This window comes from Lampris incognitus, chromosome 8 (assembly GCF_029633865.1).
Source record: "Lampris incognitus isolate fLamInc1 chromosome 8, fLamInc1.hap2, whole genome shotgun sequence".
Lineage (NCBI taxonomy): Eukaryota > Metazoa > Chordata > Actinopteri > Lampriformes > Lampridae > Lampris > Lampris incognitus.
Genome location: NC_079218.1, coordinates 54,666,260 through 54,691,135, shown reverse-complemented (window position 1 = coordinate 54,691,135; position 24,876 = coordinate 54,666,260). Strand labels below are relative to the sequence as shown.

Below are 24,876 nucleotides of genomic sequence, written 5' to 3'. Positions count from 1 at the left end.
TGAGTAGACCCTTCTGCTGATTGTCATCCTTGGTAAATGTCTTGAGGTCATCAATGTAGAACAGGTGGGTCAGTTTGCGGTTCTGTGATTTGTACCCATAGCTGCTGTTGTTCAGTAGATTGCTGAGTGGTGCTAGTGCAAGGCAAAAGAGCAGCGGTGATAGTAAGTCCCCTTGGAATATTCCACTTCTGATGTTGATCAGTCTCGATGTTAACGACCCCTCTGCATGATGGAGATTCAGGGTGGTCTTCCAGGTCTTCATGCTCTCTGTGATGAATTTGACAGTTGTTGGGCAGACTCTGTAGATCTTGAGGCTCTTCTCTATCCAGGAGTGTGGCATGCTGTCAGATGCCTTCCTGTAGTCAATCCATGCTGTTGACAAGTTTTTTTTTGTTGATTTGACCTCTTGCAATATGGCTTTATTGACGAGTAGCTGGTCCTTGCATCCATAGGTACTTTTCTTACATCCCTTTTGTTCTGCTGGAAACAAGATGTTTTTGTTGAGGAAGCTATAAATCCTCTCTGTGATGATCTTGTACATTGTTGGTAGGCAGGTGATGGGTCTGTAATTCTTGGGTTCTGTGTCTCCTTTGTCTTCAGGAGCAGGTACGTTCCCCATGTGAGCCATTTGGGACAATTCTTTGGATTCTTGATAAAATCATTGTAGGCCCATGCGAGGACTTCGTGGATGCTGGGAAGGTTCTTGATCCAGAAGTTGGCAATTCTGTCTATCCCTGGTGCCTTCCAGTTGTTGGTCTTGTTGATGGCAGCAGTGGTCTCAGTGGTGTTGATGTCTGACCATTCTTGGTGCTCTGTATGTTTGTATTGATCCTGTTGTTGATGGATCCATGTAGCTCCCTCATTGTGTCTTTTGTTATTCTCCCAGATCTTACTCCAGAACTCCACGACTTCTTTGATTGTAGGTGGTTTGTTGACATCTATTTTCTTGCTCAGCTCACAATATAATTTTTTGGCATCTTCTTTGAAGATCTTGTTTTGCCAAAAGAACTTGCTCCTCTTGTCGAATCTCCTGAGTCTCTGTGCCTTTGCTTGAATCTGTTGTTTTCGCATCTCTTTGACTATTGGTATATCATTCTTCTGTTTGATGTTGAGTTTTCGTTCCAGTTGTTTCCTTTTTCTCTCTTTGATGTTGGAGTTTTTCTCGACTTCACTCAGGAGTGATAGTTGTCTCCGCAGTTTCCTAATCTCCTTCTCAATTTTCTCCTTCCAAACTGGTTGTTTTCTGTTTCTGTTGATGTCTTGGTCTTTTTCCTATTGTGTCTGCTATGGCTGAAGCGGCCACATATATGAGCTGGTTGATTTCTGTTAGGTTCAACGGTCTTGTCATCTCGCCCTTCATGTTTTGAATGGCTTCGTTGGCGAGTCTGATGGCTTCTTTGGAGTGGTGGTCTTTCTTGATCTTTGGGATTATTAGTCGTTCTTTGATGGGAATTACTTTCAGGGTTTCCCATCTCTGCTGGATACTTACTGTCATCTCTGCTTCTTTCTCGTTGTATTTTTCCTGGGCTGCCTCTACTTGGTGTTGTACTTCTGGGGGGTCCGTGATGGTGGTTTCTGCTTGTTCTGCTTTGTCTTCACCGTTGCTACTGTGTCGTCTGGTTTGTTGATATTTAGCTCCTCGATGCTCATGTTGGGGATGCTCTCTGATCTTTTCTTGTATGTTTTCGAGTTCCAGGTCTGTTAATCTATGGTTTTTAATGATGTCGTGCCTGACATTGGAGAGTTTGTTGGCATCCAGATTCAATCTGTCTGTGGGGTGTTTTTCTCGCCAGATGTTGTAGACAGCTTTGGACGTTGACGTTACTGTCAGGTTTAGTGAAGCAGTGTAGAAGGCTTCCATGACATCTTTATACTCTTCCCTAAATCATTTCTGTCTTGTTCTTTTTGTTGGGTTTTTAGTTGTTGTACATAGAAGGCCACTGTGAGGAGTGTCCCCAGTGTGGTGTTCCTCAAGTATTTGGTGGGTAGAGTTTGTTCCAGTCACAGACTTTTTGATCCCAGCCTGGTTCCTCGCTGGGGATCTTGGTCCTTGTTGACCTGTGCGACAACTGATGCGGTATGGTGATTTAGTTAGTCGTAATTGCATCATTATGTTTAATTGTCAGAGCCCCTTTGGTCGCTTGTATTGCTGGCTTGCCATAGTTGCGTTGCCCGGTCTGTGCCACGTGGAGGAGGGGTTGAACTTCTATGGACCTTATTATTATTATTATTGTTATTATTATTATTATTACGTGTCAGGGGTAGCCCTAACACATAGTTTTAATAATATATTAATGTATATTAATCATGACATATATTAATAATTTGTTATTATATAATAATATATTAATAACAATGTTAATAATGATAATACTCATTACATTTATATAGTGCTTTTCTCGACACACAATGGTCTTTTTTTGTTATGATAAAGTAAGAATTTTCCTGACAGTACCTTTAAACATTGTTATTTGGAAGGCAAAACCATTATCAGGTGTAGAGACATAGACTGTACATAGTAAACTGGATGATGAGGATTTCCTGACTTGGACTACAAGTTTCAGGTTTCAGTGGTGATTTAGTCATTTTAGTTGAGATTTTAACATTTGCTCAGTTGTTTCCAGCACATTGACGTGATGGATGAGCAGAGATAGGATGTGTGAGATGATATTTTAGCGTGTTAGTGTCTTTCTCAGGGAGTTTAACCATTATACACTTGGAGACAGAGAAAAAAGCCCTAATGGCTGGACCGCTCATTTATCCAAACAGGTAAACGTAAAATAATCTCCTGCATGCTGTTTTCCTTTGTAGCGCTTCTGCAGCAGAACCTGCTGTCCCTTCCCACCCAGAGTCAGTCTGGTCTTCTTCAGCATCAGCCTGGACTCGCTCTGACTCCACAGGTAACTGCAGCTCACTTCACACCTCCACAAGCCATGAACACGGTGCTCCTCCGCACAACAAGGGTGCCAAATGAAACATTACACTCATTTGCAAAGTCAACGAAAGTCCGACTTTTAAAAAAAAATTTTTTTTTAAGGAAATGAAAACACAGGTAACACCGCTATTGGTATATCTTGGATCACCTGATAACAGTAAATAACTGCTGCCTGCGGTCACTGTTGACTGAAAATATCGCTCGTAATACAATTTCTCATGCTACAACATGATAAACCATTCATTTATACCCTCGGCTAACTTCTGTTATATTAAATCTACCTTAATAACTAAACTGAGCTAAAAAGGGTGTAGAAAAATAAACTCAGGTTTTATTTAAGTCCAAAAAAAAATCAACAATAGATGTTTATATCAAGTCATATATTTTCGATTGTAAAAGTTAATCCAAAATATAACCCAAAGCAGCAATCAGCAGGGCTCCAGCGATGTCATTAAGTGCTGTCTGAACGCGGAAGGTGGATCCCGAGAAGTGTCACCCTTTGCAGACAGTCGATACCCAGCATGCCTGTGGCATCCGCCTCCCTCCTTCATTACTCCTGCCTCCACACGTGAACCTGGACTGCAGGATTCCCACCTGTGGACCAAAGCACAGCCAGGAAAAACAGTCCCATCCCCAATATAATTCAAACTTAAGTCTCAGTTCCCCATCAGCGTCGGCAGGTCATTTTGCTGGGGCTTAAGCCCCGAACGTTTTGAGTGGAGCCCCGAATATAATTTTAAATGTTAGCGAACCGTGGGTCTGGCAGTAGGCCTTCAACGGCGCAATGATATTGTAATCAGCCAAATTTTTGGGGTATTTTTCAATAGGTGAACAGCTCTGACACATAGCTCTAACACGCACACACACACACGCACACACACACACACACACACACACACACAAAGTGCACCTATCGCAGCACCACAGGTGAAAACCTCCGACACACACCGCTCACCTACACACACACACACACACACACACACCACCACCACCACCACCATTAACTCAGTGCCTCAAGATCCACCAAAATCAAATCCATTGGATATCAAATAGCCTTTGTCTCTCTCCATACTTGGCAAACAATGAAAAGTCACATGACATGGCCTCCACTTCTGGCCTACAGCATCACCATGGACAGCGCTTACATGCAGCATCATAAAACCTCTTCTTTACAGCTTGACCAGACCAAGTCAAAGCAATTCATGAGCAAAGAATAGAAATAACAATAAAATCAACCTTCACATGCAGAATATGCCATGAGCAAAGTCACAATACAATCATATGCTAAATATGACAAAACCTCACGCCATAATTGTGACTATAGTAGGCCTAATGTTACATGAGCAAAATGTGGTATTAACCAACTATGAATGCCATCACAATATGTAAAATGAATACGCCAGCTTTGATTTGGGGTAAAATAAAATCAGGCAGCTTATCTTATTAGGCTACTTGAATATAAAGTCCATCCGTCGGCCATTCTTTGTGAAGTGGGCAATGGCAGCATCATGCAGTTCGTCCTTGGATTTAAGTTCCATCAGAAGGCCTTTTTCTATGGACATCATGGCCAAAGCTCCCAGTTGATCCCATCCGGTTGTGTTTCTGGTGTGTGTTTTGATGCGCTTCAGGGCTGAGAAAGACCACTCAACTGAAGAGGTGGATGTGGGGATGGTAAACATCAGACAGGTGAGGTGATGAAGCATAGGCGAGACAAGAGCGGGAGTTGGTCTTCCATTTCCGATCACTTGTTGCTTTTCCCCGAAAGCACGTCTTCAGAAGGGTAACGCTAACAAGCTAGCTACAACGTCGCTCTCGTCTCCTCCTGTAGCCATGCTTCGTAAACTTCGTCGCACTCGTCTGATACACAGACTAACGTTAGTGATGTGCAGTTCGACTGGTTTAAGTGAACCAGTAGATTTGGATCGCCAATGACCCAATCACAAGTAATGACTCCTCACCAACCGCACATCAGTCTTTTATATGAGTGAGCCCGTGTCTGGATGGGTCTGGACTTCTAGAAGTCCTAGGGCGATATTTTTTTGTTCCACCCACTACAACAGCAAAATATGATTGGCTGATTCATGTGTCACTTTCTAAATGAACACACAAGCACAGGACTTCAAGCAGTCCTAACCAATGAGGGAGCCAGCCAGCTAACCCTTTCTCTGTCAAGAGACAACAACAAAATGTGATTGGATAACTTGATTTTCATGGTTTCAGGAAAGTAACCCTTTCATTACTGAAGCAAACTTGATAGAAACTTTCATTACTGAAGCAAACTTGATAGAAACTAGGGCTAAAATTAGAATTAGAAGAGATAATTATTATTAAATGAAAGATTTTAAATATAGGATTTAAAGTGTTGATATGATGGGCCTTTGCTGAAGTCCTAGAAGTCCCTAAGGGTTCCCTTCTGAAGCCTATATGAAGCCTGAAAAAAACAAAAACGTAACGTGTGTGAACGTCCGATAGTCTTTGTAACATAACAGCCTGTCAAAAATGCAGGTCTCGGGTAGCGTAGCAGTCTATTCCGTTACCTACCAATACAGGGATCGCTGGTTCGAATTCCCGTGTTACCTCTGGCTTGGTCGGGCATCCCAACAGACAGGGCGGGAAGCCGGATATGGGTGTGTGTCCTGGTCGCTGCACTAGCGCCTCCTCTGGTCGGTCGGGGCGCCTGATTGGGGGCGGGGGCGGGAGAATAGCATGATCCTCCCATGTGAACATCCCTTTATAATAAAGTCTTTAGAATATTTTGGTTTTGGTCCAAAAATTATAAAGGTAATTAATATGATGAATAATGACATTAATAGTTCAGTTTCTCTCTCTAAAGGAACATCTAAAAGATTTGAGGTTAAACGAGGGATTTGACAGGGTTGTTCGTGCTCCCCTTTATTATTTGTTTTATTTGCAGAATTGTTGGCTATTTTTATAAAAAATAGTCCAGACATTGAGCCTGTAAATGTGCTAGGCAATCATCTGGTCATAACTCAGCTGGCAGTTGATACTACCATCTTCCTCAAGAGGTCAGAACAGATCCCTCTGGTAATCAAGAAGATAGACGAGTTTTCTAGAGCATCTGGAATACACTTAAATTTTAAAAAAAGTGAACTAATTGCTATACATGACCATCCACTAATAGATTTGTATGATATTCCAGAAAAAAATGAAGTAACATACTTAGGAGTGGTTATCACTAAAGATTGTAAAGCTAGAGAAGAACTAAATATTGAGACTGTTATAACAAAAAAAATTAAATCTATACTCAATTCTTGGTTACAGAGGGATTATCAATCTTCGGACGCATTTTGATTACTAAAATTGAAACATTAACTAGAATTATGTATCCAGCTTTTTCATTAGCAATTCCTGACAATTTAATTAAATCAATTAATCAAACAAATTTCAACTTTATTTGGAAAAACAAACATTATATTAGAAAAGGGGATGTGATAAAATCGCTAGAAGAAGGGGGCTTAAATGTGATTGACTATGAGGAAATTAATGGAATGATAAAACTAAAATGGTTACAGCAATTCATAACAAATACAATTTACAACAATTTAGTAGGTGCGGTGGGATAGATTTTCTGTTAAGATGTGATTTCTGTATTGCTATTAAGCTGTCTAGATTTCATCAGCAGGCTCTTTTATATTGGAAACTGGTTTATAAGCACAATTTCACTCCACATAGCTCTCCGATCTGGAGTAACAGATGTATCCTGTTTAAAAGAAAAGCTTTATGTTTTTATGATTGGGTGGAGAGAGGTATTTGGTCTATTTTATATTTGATGGATTCAAGAGGAAATGTTCTAGAGTACAATGAATTAATTGATAAATTCAATGTGATGTGTACCAAAAAAACCAAAAAAACAATACTCGGTGGTTATCAAGGCAATCTCACAAGTAATGGTGAATACGATAAAAGGAATTTTGACTTATGACTTGCCTTCACTTTACATAGACAATCTCGATTTCATGGAGAAAAAATGCACAAACAAAATTTAAGGGGTGCCCTTACCTCCGTACATTTTCCTCTACAATTAAAAAGAAAAAAAATCTTTTAAAAAATTATCCCAAAGAGATTATAGGCAGAATTAGAACCAGATACCTCACTCTCCCTATTTCACCAAAAGCGAAAGAAACTTGTTTTAAAAGATAAATGATATTTATTATTGTAATGAGTTTCTGAGACAAAGATTTAACATAAAAAAAACAATTGTATGTTTTGTGATTCTGTTAGCGAAACATTAGAACATTTATTTTTTACTTGTAAATAAACTAGAGCCTTTTGGGAATTATTTAAAAATTGGATATCTGAAAAGAACTTTCATTTGCCCATTTAGAGTATAAGGATATTAAATTTGGAGTTATAATGGAGGATAAAAATATGGAAATGTTGTACTGCTTATTATGGCTAAACAATTTATCCATAAATCTAGATTTTTTTTAAGGCCAGGCCACTATTCTTAGTCTTCATGAATGAATTAATAAATTTAAAGAAATCACTGAAATGTTTACAAACCAAACAAGCTTTGCATATTTATAAAAACATAGATATATTGATTTCTGATTAGACCTCTTTGTCTTTTTGTTTTTTTATTATTTTATATTGTTTTGTGAAATACTAAAAAAATTGTAATAGCTCAGTCTGATTTGTACTATTTGCTAATTTGTTATTGTTATGACCAGATTTTGTTCATATAATAAAAGTGTTTAAAAAAAATAGCGCGAGAGGAAACAGGAATTGGAGGGTCTTCCGTGTCGAGTGACTCGCCTACTTTTCTGCGGAGCATATGCCGTAAATGGCATATTTATCCCGGGTAAATATGCTTAAAATGTTATTTCTGTACAAAATGATCAAAAGATTGACATTAATATAGTTGTATAGAAGGAAAAATGTAATGTTTACCGCCGATGGTAATGTAGTTGGTCCGATGTTTACAGATTTTATCTATGTGCGGGCACATATAAATAAAATCGTGAGGTTGATGACTTCATGAAAGCACTGTAAGTTCATTTTACAGAGATGTGTTTTGTTATAATTCATGTTTGAAAATATTTAATGTGTGCACATTGTGCCGAAAATATTGTTTATTTTCATTGTGTAATGGAGTATAATGGCTGCCGCCATTTTGTGCAACTGAGTTAGCGCAGAGATAAAACGTCTTATTTTGAGATATACTGCACATTTCATTTTGATTTCATTCAATATTAATGTACCAAATGTTTCACGTTTTATAGAAACTGACCTTGTGTTGTTTTGTTTATTTTATTTTATTTTGTGTTAACAGAAGGGTTACCACTACAGTTATTTATACATTTTATATTTTGGTTACTGATTAGATAATAGTTTCTGTAGGCCCTGTAAGTTAACCTAAGATTTTGGGCACTCTACTTAAGTGTACAAAGATACACCAGCTGCAAGTGGCCTACTTGCTTTATGCCAGCACATCGTAACATCGTATAGGCTATATAAATATAGACACTTAAGCTCCCTCTGTATAAAATAGGCTATAAACAAAGCAAATCAGGCTGCCTACAATCGAGTATATCAGCCATTCAATTAAGACATCGAGGGTCATGTAGACCTATAACAACCCAGCCACAACACATTGGGAATAACATGCCTTACCTTAATACAGAATCGACCACAGAGGCCTGGGGTCAGCTGCCTTTGCTGTTCGTCCAGAAATCCATGATGTGGACGGGCGTGTGTTTTTTTTTGTTTTTTTACTTGATATTGTGTGAAAATATGCATGTAAAAACGTTGATTCCAAAACCTCTCTTAAAGGTGACACATACTGCTAATGGAGATGTAATATAACATCACTGGCCTGTGGCGCTGGGTTTGTTGTCATGATTTGGCTGTCTTGGTGTTTTAGATCTTTTTCATGAGGTGCTTTAGTTATTTTATCCACTCCTTGTATTTTTACCCTTTTCAACCAGTGTGTCTGGCCAGTTTTGGTGGGTGCAGCTGAAGAGGGAAGTGGAATCAGAGACTAGCAATGACACGCATTTAAAAAACTTGGATCATCGGCAAACCTATGTTCCTGTTGGTGAAAAACAGCAGGTGCAAGGTCATCAGTGCACAGTTAAGGGTTGTGCAAATGAAATTGTGCAACATCAAAACTTGTATAGTCAGGTGCTTGTGTCAATTATAAATTAGAGCCTTTCACTACAGTTACTCCCAATATAGTTTTCTTGTCATATTCATATTTTTGTATATGTGTTGTGGGCACTACAGGTTTGAGCTGACCATTTGCTTAAAGAGAACTTAAATTCTAGGGTTGTGTATTGGCGAGAATCTGGTGATGCGATACATATCACGATACAGGGGTTATGACTCAATATATCGTGATATATTGTGATACTGTAAGAAAGGTGATATGTTGAAATTTCATAGGTCTGTGTTCTTTGTGCTTATGCTACGTCCTGTCTCAATTTACGTTGTTGGGTTGGAGTGGAAGAGTCAAATGGCTGAAGATAGATTACAACACTGTTATCTAGCGATCGTGGGGTTACACACAACACAAAATGTTTGTTACGAACCTTTCCATATAAACCATTAAAAATCTATATATTTTTTCTGTGATCTATTTAAAGACGAAACATTCACCTCATTTGAAACTCTTACCAAAGGCCATAACATACCCAGATCCCATTTTTTAGATACCTTCAAATCCGTAGTTTTGCCAAGAAAGTGTTTCCCTCATTTCCGTATCTGCCACCCAGGAGCCAATTAGATGTTATTCTAGAGAAGGATCCCTTTGGGAAGAGACGGGTCTCTATAATTTACAGACTACTACAGGGATTGAAACAGATATCCTGGGACAAAACAGAAACTGCATGGGAGAGAGATTTGGGTGTAGAGCTTTCTGAAGAGGCATGGCGGGACAGCTTAACTCGTATACACACTTCCTCATTGTGTATACGACATGGGTTAATTCAGTTTAAGGTGCTTCACCGTCTTCACTACTCAGGAGACAAGCTGGCCAGAATCTTTCCCACCACAGACCCTGGGTGTCCGAGGTGCAGCCATAGTCCAGCCTCGGTGGGACACATGTTCTGGGCATGCCCCTCCCTCAACACTTATTGGGGACAGATATTTAATGTATTCTCACATATCTGTAAACAGACCATAACCCCATCTTTGGCATACCACCCCCTAACTGTAAGGTCACAACTTCGCAGGCAAATGCTCTAGTATTGCTTCATTGCTAGCTCGCAGACTTATTCTGTTTAACTGGACGTTGAATAAAGCGCCATCATTTTTGCAGTGGTTGTGGAAGGTGCTGTCCTTTCTACCTTTAGAAAAGCTCCGATATAAAATATCTAAAACCCGCAAAACTTGACTTTGACCTGGGGTCCTTTCATAGACTTTATTGAAGGTTTTCCCTTTTATTGAATGTACTTTTTTTTTTACCTGGTTGTAACGACAATATTTATAGATATATGTGTACAACTTTATATCGTCTTCAAAAACACGGTTATTATGTGGAATTGGAATAAGAAATCCCTGCATAGTCCTTTTTTTCCCTTAAGCCTTGGGGGGGGGGGGATGTTTTGTTGTTGTTGTTGTTGTTGTTGTTGTTGTTGTTCGTGTGTCTTGTATACCTGTTCCAAAAAACTTGAAAATTAGAAAATACAGTTCAAAAAAAAAAAGTGGTTTAAAGAATCGATACAGTGTCACACAAGATAATATCGCGATACTCGAGTGTATCGGTATTTTCTTACACTCCTACTAAATTCATAAAACATTTGCGTACTGGTGTTTCATTTAATTGGTTAAATCCGTGGTCCCGGGCTCACGAGAGATCAACATGGTCTGATGAGACACGCATTCCCATTTTCTGTCACATTTTCTGTCACAGGCAATGAATCGCTCAGGGCTGGCAGGACCATCAATGGACAGTCACATGGACATGCCCCACATGCAGATGCCTCGGCACATGGCGGTATCCCAGCAGGAAGAGCCCAATGATCTTGAAGAGCTGGAGCAGTTTGCCAAGGCCTTCAAACAAAGACGGATAAAACTAGGATTCACTCAGGTAGTTTTTTTTTTTTACAGCAGTTTAAGAGACCAAATATTATTTCATGTTGAAATATTTTTTTTGTGTATGTGTGTTTTAACACAGGGAGATGTGGGCCTAGCCATGGGGAAACTGTACGGCAATGATTTTAGCCAGACAACAATCTCCCGCTTTGAGGCTCTCAATCTTAGCTTCAAAAACATGTGCAAGCTGAAACCCCTTCTGGAGAAATGGCTGAGTGATGCAGGTACACTGCACTGAGAGCAAGTTGTCCACGTGTTTTAACTGCCATTTTGTAAACACACAACACTGATTTCTTTTCATCCAAATGTCTGTACACAAAATTGTACTATATTGTGTTTAATTGTTATGATTATAATGAGCGGCACGGTGGCACAGTAGTTAGCATGGTTGCCTCACAGCAAGAAGGTCCTGGGTTTGAACCCCGGGGTAGTCCAATCTTGGGGGTCATCCCGGGTCGTCCTCTGTGTGGAGTTTGCATGTTCTCCCCGTGTCTGCATGGGTTTCCTCTGGGTGCTCCGGTTTCCTCCCACAGTCCAAAGACATGTAGGTCAGGTGAATCGGCCATACTAAATTGTCCCAAGGTGTGAATGTGTGTGTGGGTGTGTGTGGGCGTGTGTGGGCCCTATGATGGCCTGGCGGCCTGTCCAGGGTGTCTCCCCGCCTGCTGCCCAATGACTGCTGGGATAGGCCCCAGCATCCCCGTGACCCTGAGAGCAGGATAAGCGGTTCGGATAATGAATGGATGGATGGATTATAATGACAGATACAGCCGCTGACTTTCAAAGCAGTTTTATTAAAGGCATACTGAGTAGCATTCTGCCACTTGTGGCTTGTAAACACAATGTGAAAAGTTGGCTCCTCTTCCCTAGCCCAACAAGATGTGAGGCCTACAACTCTGTCACTTTTCACCTCATCCAGTGACCAGTGACTCAATTTTGGAAAAGTTCAGCCAGCCAGTCAAAATTCCTCCAAGCAGATATGTCGGCAAGGTTACAGCCAGTCCCAGTCCCTAAACTGCCTAAATTGGTCCTTGACAGTGAGAGAGACTTTGCTGACCTGAAGATGGCGCCGGACCACTTACTCAGTTCACATACTGAACTTTCTGAACATTATAAGACCGTGTACTAATGGAGCATCTGGTTCTGGATGAAGCCAGGCTAATAGCCCAGTCCTGCAGGTATTATATACAGCCCTACACTGCCACCATGCAGGCCTTAAAGCAGCAATATTAACAGCCACATCAACTTGCGCAAAGCAAGATTGCAGTGATCCTGAAGTCTTGTAACCTCAAACCAGGAGAATCCAAAGCCTTTCAGAGCTTCGTCCTTAGCGTTGACCTGCTAGTGGGAATGCTGACATCGTTAGAAGGGCCCAATGGGATGGAAGTGATGTCGACCGACTACGTCAATCGGCTCCTGAGTAAGCTCCCTAAGCAATTGAGGGATGGCTCCGTGGAGCATCTCCAGGCTCAAGGTTGGCTCAGTATAAACAGCCCAAGCCCATAGAACCTTTGAGACCTCTCCGATTGGCTCAGGGTAAAGACCGAAGCTCAAACACTGTCCAGGAGAATGGTACAGCGCCATCGGATTGAAGAGCCACAGGTGCCCAAGGGAGATAGGCAAGTTCCCACACCCAGGCCTCACAACCAGTCTGTCTCAATGTATCACGGCTCTAATGAGCCTCAATCTGACAGCCGTCGGTCCTCCGAGGCGTTTCAATCGAAAGCCAAGCAGCAGAAGTTAAAGAGGATGTGTCTCTTCTGTAAGAGTGCCAAGCACTACCTATCAAAGTGTCCAGACATCATCCGGCACTCAGCAGAAGAACTCGAGAGGTGGATAGCAGATGAAAAATGTTGTCATAAGTCCGGCCGCACAAACCATGAGCAAAACGCCTGCACTCTGAAGAAAACATGCAGTGAATGCCAGGAGATACACCTTAGAGTTCTCCATGCCATTACCAAGCTGGGTCCTCACATCTACCTCATCATGCCAAAGGATCGTGCCACACTCGCCAACTCCAAGCAATGAGGAAAGGTGTACCTTAAGGTGGTGCCAATCATCATTAGCCATGGAAGCAAGTTGCTGCACACCTATGCAATCCTGGATGATTGGGCTGAATGCACGATAATACTGCCAGCTGCTATTCGACAACGGGAACTCAAAGGTGAAGCCGAGATCCTCAACCTGCGGATGATCCGCCAAGACGTGGCTTGCCTTACTGGTGCATCAGTCAACTTCCATATGGCTTCACCGACGCCGCCTTCAGAACAGGAGCTGGTTAAGGTTGCCTTCACAGCGGGTCGGCTAGCCCTGGCAGAGCAATCCTACCCCATGACCATACTCCAGAAGCACTAGTGCCACTTGAGGGGGCCTCCAGCTGAAGAATCTCAGTAAGGTGCATCAGCTACTGCTAATCAGTGCAGATTACCCCCACCTAATCACAGCCAAAGAGCCTGTCAGGTTCGTGCCCAGAGGTGGACCCTTTGCTATTCACACAGCACTCGGCTGGGCACTCCGGGGTCCAGATGGTCTCACATTGCATGCTACCTTGTGCTACTTCACGTCTCTCAAGCCATCGCCAGACGACCCCTACCAACATGTCGAATGTTTCTGGCCTCTGCTCCGCGGCAGGAATGCACCAACGCTAAAAGCCACTGCTGAGGCAGTTATGTCAGCGTGCTGCAGTACCGAGTGACGACCGGTAAAAGACCCAGCTGAAACGAGAGTCTCCGAGATCCAGGACCTGATGGCACTCCACACCTGTTAGTATCGGGACATGGCCATCAATCCAGTGGAGGATCTCACTTGTGGCAAGACCTTGGCCGAGCTGTTGACACTAAATCAGTGGATTCAAAGGCCATCATTCCTTCATGGTCCACCTGACGAATGGCTGTCATTTCCTGCCTTCATGGAGCCAGAAGACGCTGATTAGTTCAGACAAAGTATCTTCCATGGCCTCATCATCATCGGCGGTCACTCGGGGTCGAGTATGACTGTCCTCCTTCTTGGTTCTTGTGGGTCTTCAGGTGGGCACAGAGGCCGATCCTGGAGCCGCATATTTTGGTGCAGTGTGGGCAGGGGTGGGCGGTGGTAGTCGTGGGATTGGTTTGGGCCTTTCTGGTGAACACTCCCTCCTATCTGAGTCTGCACTTGTTTTCTGCAGCATGGCGGAGATCATTGTTATATAGTGCAGCTCCTTCCCGGACAAGTTTTCTCCAGGTCGCCCTGTTGGTTGCTGTGTCCTCCCAGGTCTTAGGGTCTATGTGGCATTTTTTTGATATTCGCTTGGATGTTATTCTTGTACCTTTTGTTTTGACCTCCCGAGGCACGTTGTCCTGTGAGAAGCTTGGAGTATAGGACTTGTTTTGGAAGGCGAGAGTCAGGCATATGGATGACATGGCCAGTCCATCTGAGCTGGTGTTAGGCGATGGTGGCAGTGATAGGGGGAATGTTAGCCTCCTGCAGGACGTTGGTGTTGGTGCGTCTATCTTCCCAGATGATCTTGAGGATTTTTCAGAGGCACCTCTGATAATGTGCCTCTAGTGCCTTCAGGTGCCTGCTGTATGTGGTCCAGGATTCTGAGCCATACAGTAGGGTGGGCAACACTACCGCTCTGTAGACCAGAATTTTTGTCCTGGCCTGGAGGTCGCAGTTTTCAAAGACCCTTTTCCTCTGTCTTGAGAAAACCCCGCTGGCACAACTAAGGCGGTGGTGTATTTCCTCATCAATATTAGCTTTGGAGGATAGGAGGCTTCCGAGGTATGTAAAGTGGTCCACATTTTCCAGTCTGGCTTTGTCAACATAGATAGTTGTGCGTGGAGCAGGGTTATCTGTGTTGGGTGGTGGCTGGTAGAGGATCTGGGTCTTTTTTTATGTTAAGGGCCAGACCAAGCTGCTTGTATGCCTTGGCAAAAGCATCCAGAATGCACTGTAGGTCCTTTTCTGAATGGGCCACGGGGGCATTGTCATCGGCATACTGCAGCTCCATGATGGATATGGTGGTGGTTCTGCTTTTAGCGCTGAATCTGTTGATGTTCAGGAGTTGTCCGTCAGTTCTCTACATGATTCTGACTCCTTGTGGCTGGTGTTTACCCATAAGATGGAGGATAGCGGAAATGAAAATGGAGAACAGGGTAGGAGCAATGACACAGCCCTGCTTGACCCCAGTGTGAACCCTGAAGGGTTCCGTTTCATCTCCACTGCCACCGAGTACTGTGGCTGACATATTGTCATGCAATAGTCTCAGTTTCCGGATGTATTTGTCCGGGAAGCCAATTTTTGCCAGAACCAGCCACAGAGCCTGACAGTTCACAGAGTCAAAGGCTTTGGTGAGGTCTATAAAGGCTATGTATAGTGGTTGATTTTGTCCCTGGCATTTTTCTTGTATCTGGCGAGCAATGAAAATCATGTCCATAGTACCTCTATGTGGGCGAAATCCACTCTGAGACTCAGGGGGAATGTTTTCTGACAGGGGGAGGAGTCTATTTGCCAAGACCCGGGCAATAGTTTTCCCAGTGGTGGATAGGAGGGAGATGCCATGGTAGTTTCCGCAGGCTGCCTTGTCTCCCTTCTTAAAGATGGAGACAATGAGGGCATCCCTAAGTTGTGCAGGGATTTCCTCCTTTTCCTATATCTTGAGGAGCTGGGTGTGGATTTGACTAAGGAGAACTGGCCCACCATCCTTCAGGATTTCTACTGGGATACAGTCAGGTCCAGCGGCCTTGTTGTTCTTCATCTTCCTTATTACATCCTGCACCTCGTTCCGACTGGGTGGTGCTCCCATATTCTCATTGATGGGTTGTTGAGGGAGTTGGTCAAGGGCCTCCATCTCAGGAGTTGTGTTCCTGTTCAGTAGCTCCTCATAATGCTCTTCCCATCTGTTGGTCATTGACTTATTATCTTTTAGTAGCATTAGCCCATCTTTGGAGTGAAGGGGGGCTAGGCAACGGTGGTTGGGGCCACCGCTCTTGTGGCATCAAAGAAACCTCTGGTATCACCACAGTCAGCAAGCTGCTCGATCTCCAGAGCCTTCTTTGTCCACCACTGGTTCTTCAGTTGTCTAACCCGAGATTAAACAGCTGCCTTTGCTATGGCATGGGCTACTCTTTTAGCCTTGCAGTTGATGTCATTTTGCCAGGCAATGAAGGTTTGCCGCTTGATGTCAATGAGCTGTTGGATGTCGTTGTCATTTTCATCGTACCAGTCTTGATGTTTCTGGGTTTTGTAGCCAAGGGTGCTTTTGCAGGAGTCCATGGTGATAGACTTAAGCAGGTCCCAGTGTGTATCAATATCTTATGGGTATTGCTTGGGCAGAGCAGCGCTGAGAGTAGCCTGGAGCCGTTCTCGAAAGGTGGTGTCACCCAGCCATTCGATGTTGAGCTTTGGCCGGCATGGTCTTTTTTGCACCCTTCTTTTCCACGTGAGACTGATGGACATGATGAAGCGGATGAGGCGGTGGTCTGTCCAGCAGTCATCCACACTGGTCATCGCTCTGGTGTTGAGCACATTATGGCGGTCTTTGGCGTGGACAACTATGTAGTCGATGAGGTGCCAGAGCTTAGAGCAAGGATGCATCCCCGATGTTTTGAGTTTATTCTTTTGGCAGAAAAGTGTGTTGGTGATGACCAGGCTGTGTTCTGAGCATTTTGATCACAGTAATATGCCGTTGGAGGTCGTGTTGTCAACTCCTTCCTTCCTATTGTGCCTCTCCATAGATTGTGGTTTCGTCTCACCCTGGCATTGAAATCTCCAAACCATGGCCTCACACACACACACACACACACACACACACACACACACACACACACACACACACACACACACACGCACACACACACACACACACACACACACACACAGTCTGGCACCTCAAACACCAGATGGATAGACCTGGTCAAAACCACCCAGCAGTTCCTTCACGGGGCGGCAGCTGACCCCTCCTCACCTCAGCCTTATCTTCGGGATGCCGAGGTCCTCTTGTTGAAGGCCAGCCAAGCAGATTGCTTCCCGGAAGAGATTAAGTGTCTCAGTGCTGGCAAACCAGTATTGCCCAATAGTAAGCTCAGCATGCTCTCACCAGAGATTGATCCTACAATGGGTCTTATCCGAGTTGGTGGACGTTTTCGTTGCATGGGCACCTTCAGTTCCACTGACATCCACACCATAATTCTTGATCCTTGCCACGCAGTGACAAGACTCCTCATCAATAGATGTGGATGGACACCTATTCCACCCAGGGCCTGATAGGGTATTCGCTGAGATCAGGCACCAGTACTGGGTCCTGCGTGGGAGACAGACCATCAAGCATCATCAGAGAACATGCACTGAATGCATGAAGTGGAGAGGGAAGCCGGTGGTTCCAAAGATGTTGGATCTACCTCCTGCACCCTGGTCGCTTTTCAAGCCCCCGTTCTTCTCGATGGGAGTGGACTGCTTCGGGCTATACGTCGTCAAGGTCAGCCGGTGCAGTGAGAAGCTTTGGGGAGTCATATTTAAATGTCTTACCACTCAATGTGTCTACTTGGATCTACTGAATGGCATCGACATGGACGCCTTCTTCTTAGCATTGTGGTGATTAATCGCCCGTATAGTCACCCCTTTCAAAGTTCTCTCTGATCAGGGAATAAACTTCCGAGGGGCAGAGAGAGACCTGAATGAGGCGTTCGTGGCAATGGAGCCACAGCTGCAGGAGACACTTGCAAAGCAACGGATTAGGTGTAAGTTCAACCCACCAGCGGCTCCCCACTTTGGTGGCGCCTGGGAGCGTGAAATACAATCCGTCAGGGGTGAGAAGCTCGGACATCCGGAGGGAGCTCGGAGTAGAGCCACTACTCTTTCACGTCAAAATGAGCCAGTTGTGGTGGTTTGGGCATCTGATTAGGAGGCCTCCTGGGCAGGTTTTCTGAACACCTCCAATTGGGAGGAGATCCCGGGGTAGACCCAGAACTTGCTGGAGGGACTACTACATCTGGCCTGGGAACGCCTTGGGATCCCCCAGGAGGAGCTGGAGGGTGTTGCTGGGGAGAGGGATGTCTCCCTACTTAGCTTGTTGCCACCGCAACCTGACCCCGGAGAAGCCGCTAATGATGAGATGTGATGAGTATACACTACCGTTCAAAAGTTTGGGATCACCCAAACAATTTTGTGTTTTCCATGAAAAGTCACACTTATTCACCACCATATGTTGTGAAATGAATAGAAAATAGAGTCAAGACATTGACAAGGTTAGAAATAATGATTTGTATTTGAAATAAGATTTTTTTTACATCAAACTTTGCTATCGTCAAAGAATCCTCCATTTGCAGCAATTACAGCATTGCAGACCTTTGGCATTCTAGCTGTTAATTTGTTGAGGTAATCTGGAGAAATTGCACCCACGCTTCCAGAAGCAGCTCCCACAAGTTGGATTGGTTGGATGGGCACTTCTTTGAGCAGATTGAGTTTCTGGAGCATCACATTTGTGGGGTCAATTAAACGCTCAAAATGGCCAGAAAAAGAGAACTTTCATCTGAAACTCGACAGTCTATTCTTGTTCTTAGAAATGAAGGCTATTCCATGCGAGAAATTGCTAAGAAATTGAAGATTTCCTACACCGGTGTGTACTACTCCCTTCAGAGGACAGCACAAACAGGCTCTAACAGGTACTATTTAATGAAGATGCCAGTTGGGGACCTGTTAGGCGTCTGTTTCTCAAACTAGAGACTCTAATGTACTTATCTTCTTGCTCAGTTGTGCAACGCGGCCTCCCACTTCTTTTTCTACTCTGGTTAGAGCCTGTTTGTGCTGTCCTCTGAAGGGAGTAGTACACACCGGGAGTTCCACCACGAGACTACTGAATCAGATTGATGTTGAATTATTAAAGGAAGATCCAGATGTTGGCTGTCTGCTGGAGATGTTGGCTGTGTTGTCTGCAAAGGAGGACAGCTTGTGTGAACTGGACCGAGAAATTTAGGAACGGACCACCGTGGTGGAGGTGGAGATCAAACTAGCAGAGGATTACAGAGACCGTATTATCAGGATGAAAACGCGAGCTCACTGAGTGTGATAACGGCACATGAGACTGTGAGTAATAACAAAAACCCACCTGCATGTGTCAGTGATCCATCCATCCATCCATTATCCAAACCGCTTATCCTGCTGTCAGGGTCGCGGGGATAATGGAGCCTATCCCAGCAGTCATTGTGTGGCAGGCGGGGAGACACCCCGGACAGGCCGTCGGGCCATCACAGGGCCGGCACACACACACACATTCACACTTTGGGACAATTTAGTATGACCGATTCACCTGACTTACATGTCTTTGGACTGTGGGAGAAAACCGGAGGACCCGGAGGAAACCCACACAGACACGGGGAGAACATGCAAACTCCAGACAGAGGATGAGCTGGGACGACCCCCAAGGTTGGACTACCCTGGGGCTCGAACCCAGGACCTTCTTGCTGTGAGGTGACCGTGCGAACCACTGCACCACCGTGCCACCTGTGTCAGTGATGTCAGTGCAAATTCTGCTGGATCTCAACACAGCAATCCATTAGTGAAGTTGCCTAAGTTAATGGCGACATAAGTTTGTAGCACAAATTATGGAGCCAGTATGACGCTGCTATTCATAGCAATAATGCCCTTTGCAAGAGAGAAATTTACCTATCTGAAAACTTACTTGACAGGGCCAGCTGCAAAGGCAGTAGCAGAATTCACACTAACAGACAGTAATTATAATGGTGTGGTTGATATATTCGAAAGCAGATTTGGGAGAAAGGATCTCATTGTAAATGCCCACATGTCAAAGCTACTGAATCTCACTCCTGTGAAGAAATCATTGGAGGTCAGTGCACTGAGACAGCTGTATGATGAGTGCAAATTTCAAATAAGGAGCTTAGCGGCATTAGGAGTGGTACCAGATATGGAGCCATGTTGTGCCCAATACTGCTACAAATGATGTCAGAGAACACGGCTCTTGAATATAGCCGTCAAAGAGGAGAAGATGATGTATGGATGGTGCCGGATGTCCTCAAGTTTTTGCAGAAGGCGGTTCAGAGTAGAGAAAGCTTTTTAAATGATGAGAACATATGATCAAAACGGAAGCCAGCCTGCTCATAAGCCAAGTAGCAAATCATATTTCTCCAGTGACATGAAAATAAAGAAAATGAACATGACATCTGCAGCTGCTCTACACACAACTAATCAGAAGAAACAAAAATGTCTATTCTGTGATAGTGCTGAACACAGACCTGAGAAATCTCCAGACCATGAGGTTGCGGCATGTAAGGTGAAGCTGAAGAAGCTAGGCAAGTGCTTCATATGTTTATGGGCTAAATATATTGCAAGGTTCTGCAAATTAAAGGGCGTGTCATGTGCAACATGTGGAGGAAGACATCACATAGCCATTTGTGAAGGAAAGGAGGCACACCCACCTATGGTTGCTGAAAAACCGGACACTGTCATTTCCTCAGTAATTCCCAAGCAGAGAAGATGAAGCCAGACAGCATGCTACTGCAAACTGCCAAGGCATGGGGGTAGCTCCTGCTGGTAGGAAAATAGTCTGTTGCTTGCTGGATGGAGGCAGCCAGGGAAGCTTTGTGGATGAAAATGTAGTGAAGGCACTGAAACTTCCCATAATTAAACAAGGGACATTCAACTCCACACATTTGGCTGCCCTGCTCCAACAGCCGTGAAGTGCAACGTAGTGAAGCTCAGCCTGGAGAATGTCTGGGATAAACAGCAGAATATTGAAATAGAGGCAGTTGTGACCCCTCAGGTGTGCTCAGCCATGATGAATGTAACTTTTTAGCATATACAGAAAGAGATGAAGAGCAGAGGTCTTCAACTCGCAGACTTCCCTGGAGATAACAAAACTTAACTTTCAGTGCTAATTGGCTCAGATTACTACTGGGAAATAGTATCCAGCCATGTAGAGAGACTTACAGAGAGCCTGGTAGCACTAGAGAGCACCTTTGGATGGGCAGTGGAGGACCCAGGAGCAGTGTCCAACATGACAGAAACAACTTGTATGCAGATCCAGCTCAGCGAGCATGCACAGATTGATAAGAAGCTGCATGGATTTTGGGAGCTTGAGTCACTGGGATTCACAAAGGAAAAGTCTGAGAGCCCTGAGGACGCAGAAGCTCTATAGAGGTTTGAGGAAATCACCATCTACAAGGATGGGCGTTACCAAGTAGAGCTGCCATGGTGCCAAGACCATCCTACACTCCAGGATAACTTCTGCATTGCCAAGAAAAGGTTGGAGGGTTTGGAAAATAAACTCAAAGGATGTTACGCTCTACAGCAGATACAATGATGTAGTGGAGGACTACTTAAAACAAGGAATGGCTGAGGATATGCCCAGAGACAATACATCGCGCAGTGAGACATATTACCTTCCTCGTCATGCTGTATTGAGAGAGGATAAAGTGACAACCAACTTACGAGTTGTGTTTGATGCTTTGTCCCAAGAAGATGGAAGTCCCTCCCTCAATGATTGTCTTTTAACTGGACCCAACCTAAAACCAGATTTGATGAGCATTTTGATAAAGTTCAGACTGCATGAAATTGCATACATGGCAGACATCAAGAAAGCATTTCTACAGATATCACTGGCAGAGTGGGATCGGGATGCTGTAAGATTTTTGTGGTTTACAGGCCCGCCCACTGAAGAGGAGGGCAAGAAGCTGCGGGTGCTACAAATGACAAGGGTGGTGTTTGGAGCTTCTTCAAGCCCATTCTTACTCACGGCCACCATAAGAAAACATTTAAGGCAACATGAGTCAGAACACCCACAAGAGGTAGAAACCATCGGAAGCTCACTTTATGTTGATGACTTTATTGTGAGCTCAAGGGAGGTGTCTGAGGCCAGCTCAGTGACAACAACAGCTAAGGCCATCATGTCCACTGTAGGCATGGACCTCTGCAAGTGGATGAAAAACTCTCCGGAGCTCAAGGAAAAATGGTAAGAGAGCTCGATGGACTGCACTATAGAGCCAGAGACACATGGGTCAGTGCTAAATGTTCCAGGCTTAGTGTGGAGACCAGCAGTAGATAACATTGTGTTTGACCTCAGGGGGTTGCTAGCCATTCTTAAAGAGAGAAAAAACCCAAAGAGAAGTGTTCTGCAGTCAGCTGCTTGCATTTTCGACCCTCTGGGATTCCTCACTCCTTTCACCATCAGAATAAAATGCCTTTTCCAGGAAATGTGGGAAAGAGGGCTCAATTGGGATGAGGAATTGCCACCTGGTCTGACAAGAAAATGGCAGCAATAGTTTTCAGAACTCCCTCAACTGCACCAGCTGTCTAGCTCATGGTTGTACAAAACAAAGGTGTAGCCACAAAACAGTCATCACCTAAAACTACATGTGTTCTCTGACTCAAGTGAAAGGGCTTACAGTGCAGTGACATACCTGCAGGGAGAAACAAAGGGTCGATAAATGACTACAAAGCCTAGTTGCATCCAAGTCCAGGGGGGGCCCACTCAAGAAGATGACACGGCCACGCCTGGTTGATGAGAGCCATGATAGGGGCCAGACTAGGGAGCACCCTTATGAAATCACTGCAAATGGACAGGACACAACTCAGACTGTGGACAGACTCAATGACAGTGCTAAGTTTGAGCTGCAGTTCTGCTCAGAAGTGGAAACAGTTTGTTGCAACAGAGTGACAGAAACCCAGTCTTGGACTGACCCAGAGTCATGGTCACATTGCCAAGAGAAAAGGATCACAGCAGACCTTCCCACCAGAGGTCTAACAGTGCAGGATTTGAAGCAGAGTGAACTGTGGTGGGATGGACCTAGCATTCTGATGTCACTTGATCAGTCAGAGGAAACTGAGGACAATGTTCAAGGAGATGAGGTGAACTCTGAACTCAGGTCCAGATACCAGGTCACCGTACAGCTTGTTAATCGAGACACAGAGCTCTTTAAACCAGTGCTATGCTTGGAAAAGTACAGTAAGCTGAAAGCAGTGCTCAGAGTGACAGCCTGGATAAAGAGATTTATTGCCAACATGCTTTCAAGCACAAAAATGTGTGGTGAACTTACAGCAGAAGAGATGCATGATGCAGAAAAATGTTGGATAAAAGAGACTCAGAATCAGAGTTTCAGCCCAGAAATCAACCTTCTCAATGCGGGACAAAATCAGAGATCTAAAACAATTTCTGGATGAAGATGAGCTGCTCAGTGTGGGGGGAAGGCTCCAGCATTCCGACTTCACTTACAGAGAGAAGCACCCATGGATTTTGCCCAATGATCACAGATACACAGAAATGTTGACACAGTATTAACATGAAAAGATAATGCATGCGGGTGTGAGAGAGACTTTAGTGCAGACCAGAGAGAGATGCTGGATTTTAAGGGCAAGGCAGATGGTTAGGAAAGTCGTGTCAAGGTGCATACTCTGCAAGAGATTCAAGGCACGGGCTGGACAGCAAACTACTGCAAGGGACAGAATAACAGTCACCACCATTCGAGGTCACAGGTGTGGACTTCGCAGGACCGCTCTATGTGAAATCACAGGGCTCTATGAAGGACTCATAGATTGCATTGTTCACTTGTGCGGTAATGAGAGCAATACCCTTAGAGCTGGTCTCTGATCAGTCTGCTGAGAGCTTCCTGTAAGCCTTGAAAAGATTCATCTCAAGAAGAGGATTGTGCAAAGTGATCTACTCAGATAATGCCAGAACATTCCGGAGAGCTGATCAGGATTTGAGAGAGTTGTGGAAAAGCACAAAAGGTCCACAGCTACAAGAGTTATCCTCAGAAAAGGGCATAACCTGGCAGTTCATTGCTGAAAGAGCAGCCTGGTGAGGAGGATTTTGGGAGAGGTTTGTGCGCTCAGTCAAAATAATTCTGAGAAAAGTGCTGGGAAAAGCTAAACTCAATTTTGAGGAAATGAGCACCATTCTGACAGAAGCTGAAGCCATAGCTCAAGGTCCCTCACTTACATGCACAACGATGTGAATGAACCACAACTGCTGACACCAGCTCACTTCTTGGTGGGTCAGAGACTCACTTGCATGCCTCCTAAGCCATTTCCAGCATATACTCGCCACTTAACAGTGAAGAAGGAGGAAATGACACGGAGGTGGAGATACAGACAGAGACTCATGACCAGTTTCTGGAACAGCTGGTGGTGAAAAGAATATTTGTTGGACTTGAAGTCAGCCCATCGCTGTGACACACCACAGCCCTCCCTGCTGAAGGTAGGGGATGTTGTACTCATCAGAGAGGACAACACACCAAGGCAGTCCTGGAGATTGGGGGGGGGGGTTGTGGAAGTGTTTCCAGGTTGTGATGAACTTGTGCAGTCCGCACTGCCACAGGCACTGTATTAAGGAGACCAATTCAGTTACTCTAGCTTTTGGAAATTTAGATGAACTGTTCATTGGGGGGAAGATGTTGTGACTTTATTTTGATAAAGCTGATGTTTATTTGATAAGAGCTGTTGATAAGTTAACAATCAGCTAATTCCAGTTTATATGGCAAATATTGAGTTTAAATGACTCTACGTTTCATTTGAATATTTTATTTGCAAAGCAAGTACAGAGGATAATTTAGAGATTGCAGTGTATGTTCAGTTGTGTTCAGTGTGTATGTTCAGTGGAGGAGAGATATTGGATATATTGGGAGAAGGGATGCTGAATATGGAGCTGCCAGGGAAGAGGAAAAGAGGAAGGCTAAAGAGGAGGTTTATAGATGTGGTGAGAGAGGACATGCAGGTGGCTGTTGTGACAGAGGAAGATGCAGAGGACAGGAAGAGATGGAAACAGATGATCCGCTATGGCAACCCCTAACGGGAGCAGCCAAAAGTAGTAGTAGTAGTAGTAGTAGCAGTATACGTTCAGTTGTAGTTAAAAGACTACATTTCATGTGATGCTCTGAGAGTGAAAGTAAGAGGAATGG

At 44.1% G+C, this 24,876-nt stretch overlaps 1 protein-coding gene across 1 annotated transcript in view; it reads left to right on the top strand.

Moving 5' to 3' along the window:
* The window catches only part of pou2f3 (POU class 2 homeobox 3), a 75,307-nt gene that overhangs the window by 14,693 nt on the left and 35,738 nt on the right, over window positions 1-24,876 (top strand). Inside the window, exons 6-8 of the mRNA XM_056285173.1 lie at window positions 2,812-2,900; window positions 10,809-10,985; window positions 11,073-11,214. Coding sequence (XP_056141148.1) covers window positions 2,812-2,900; window positions 10,809-10,985; window positions 11,073-11,214 — 408 coding nt within the window. The remainder of the gene's footprint in view (window positions 1-2,811; window positions 2,901-10,808; window positions 10,986-11,072; window positions 11,215-24,876) is intronic.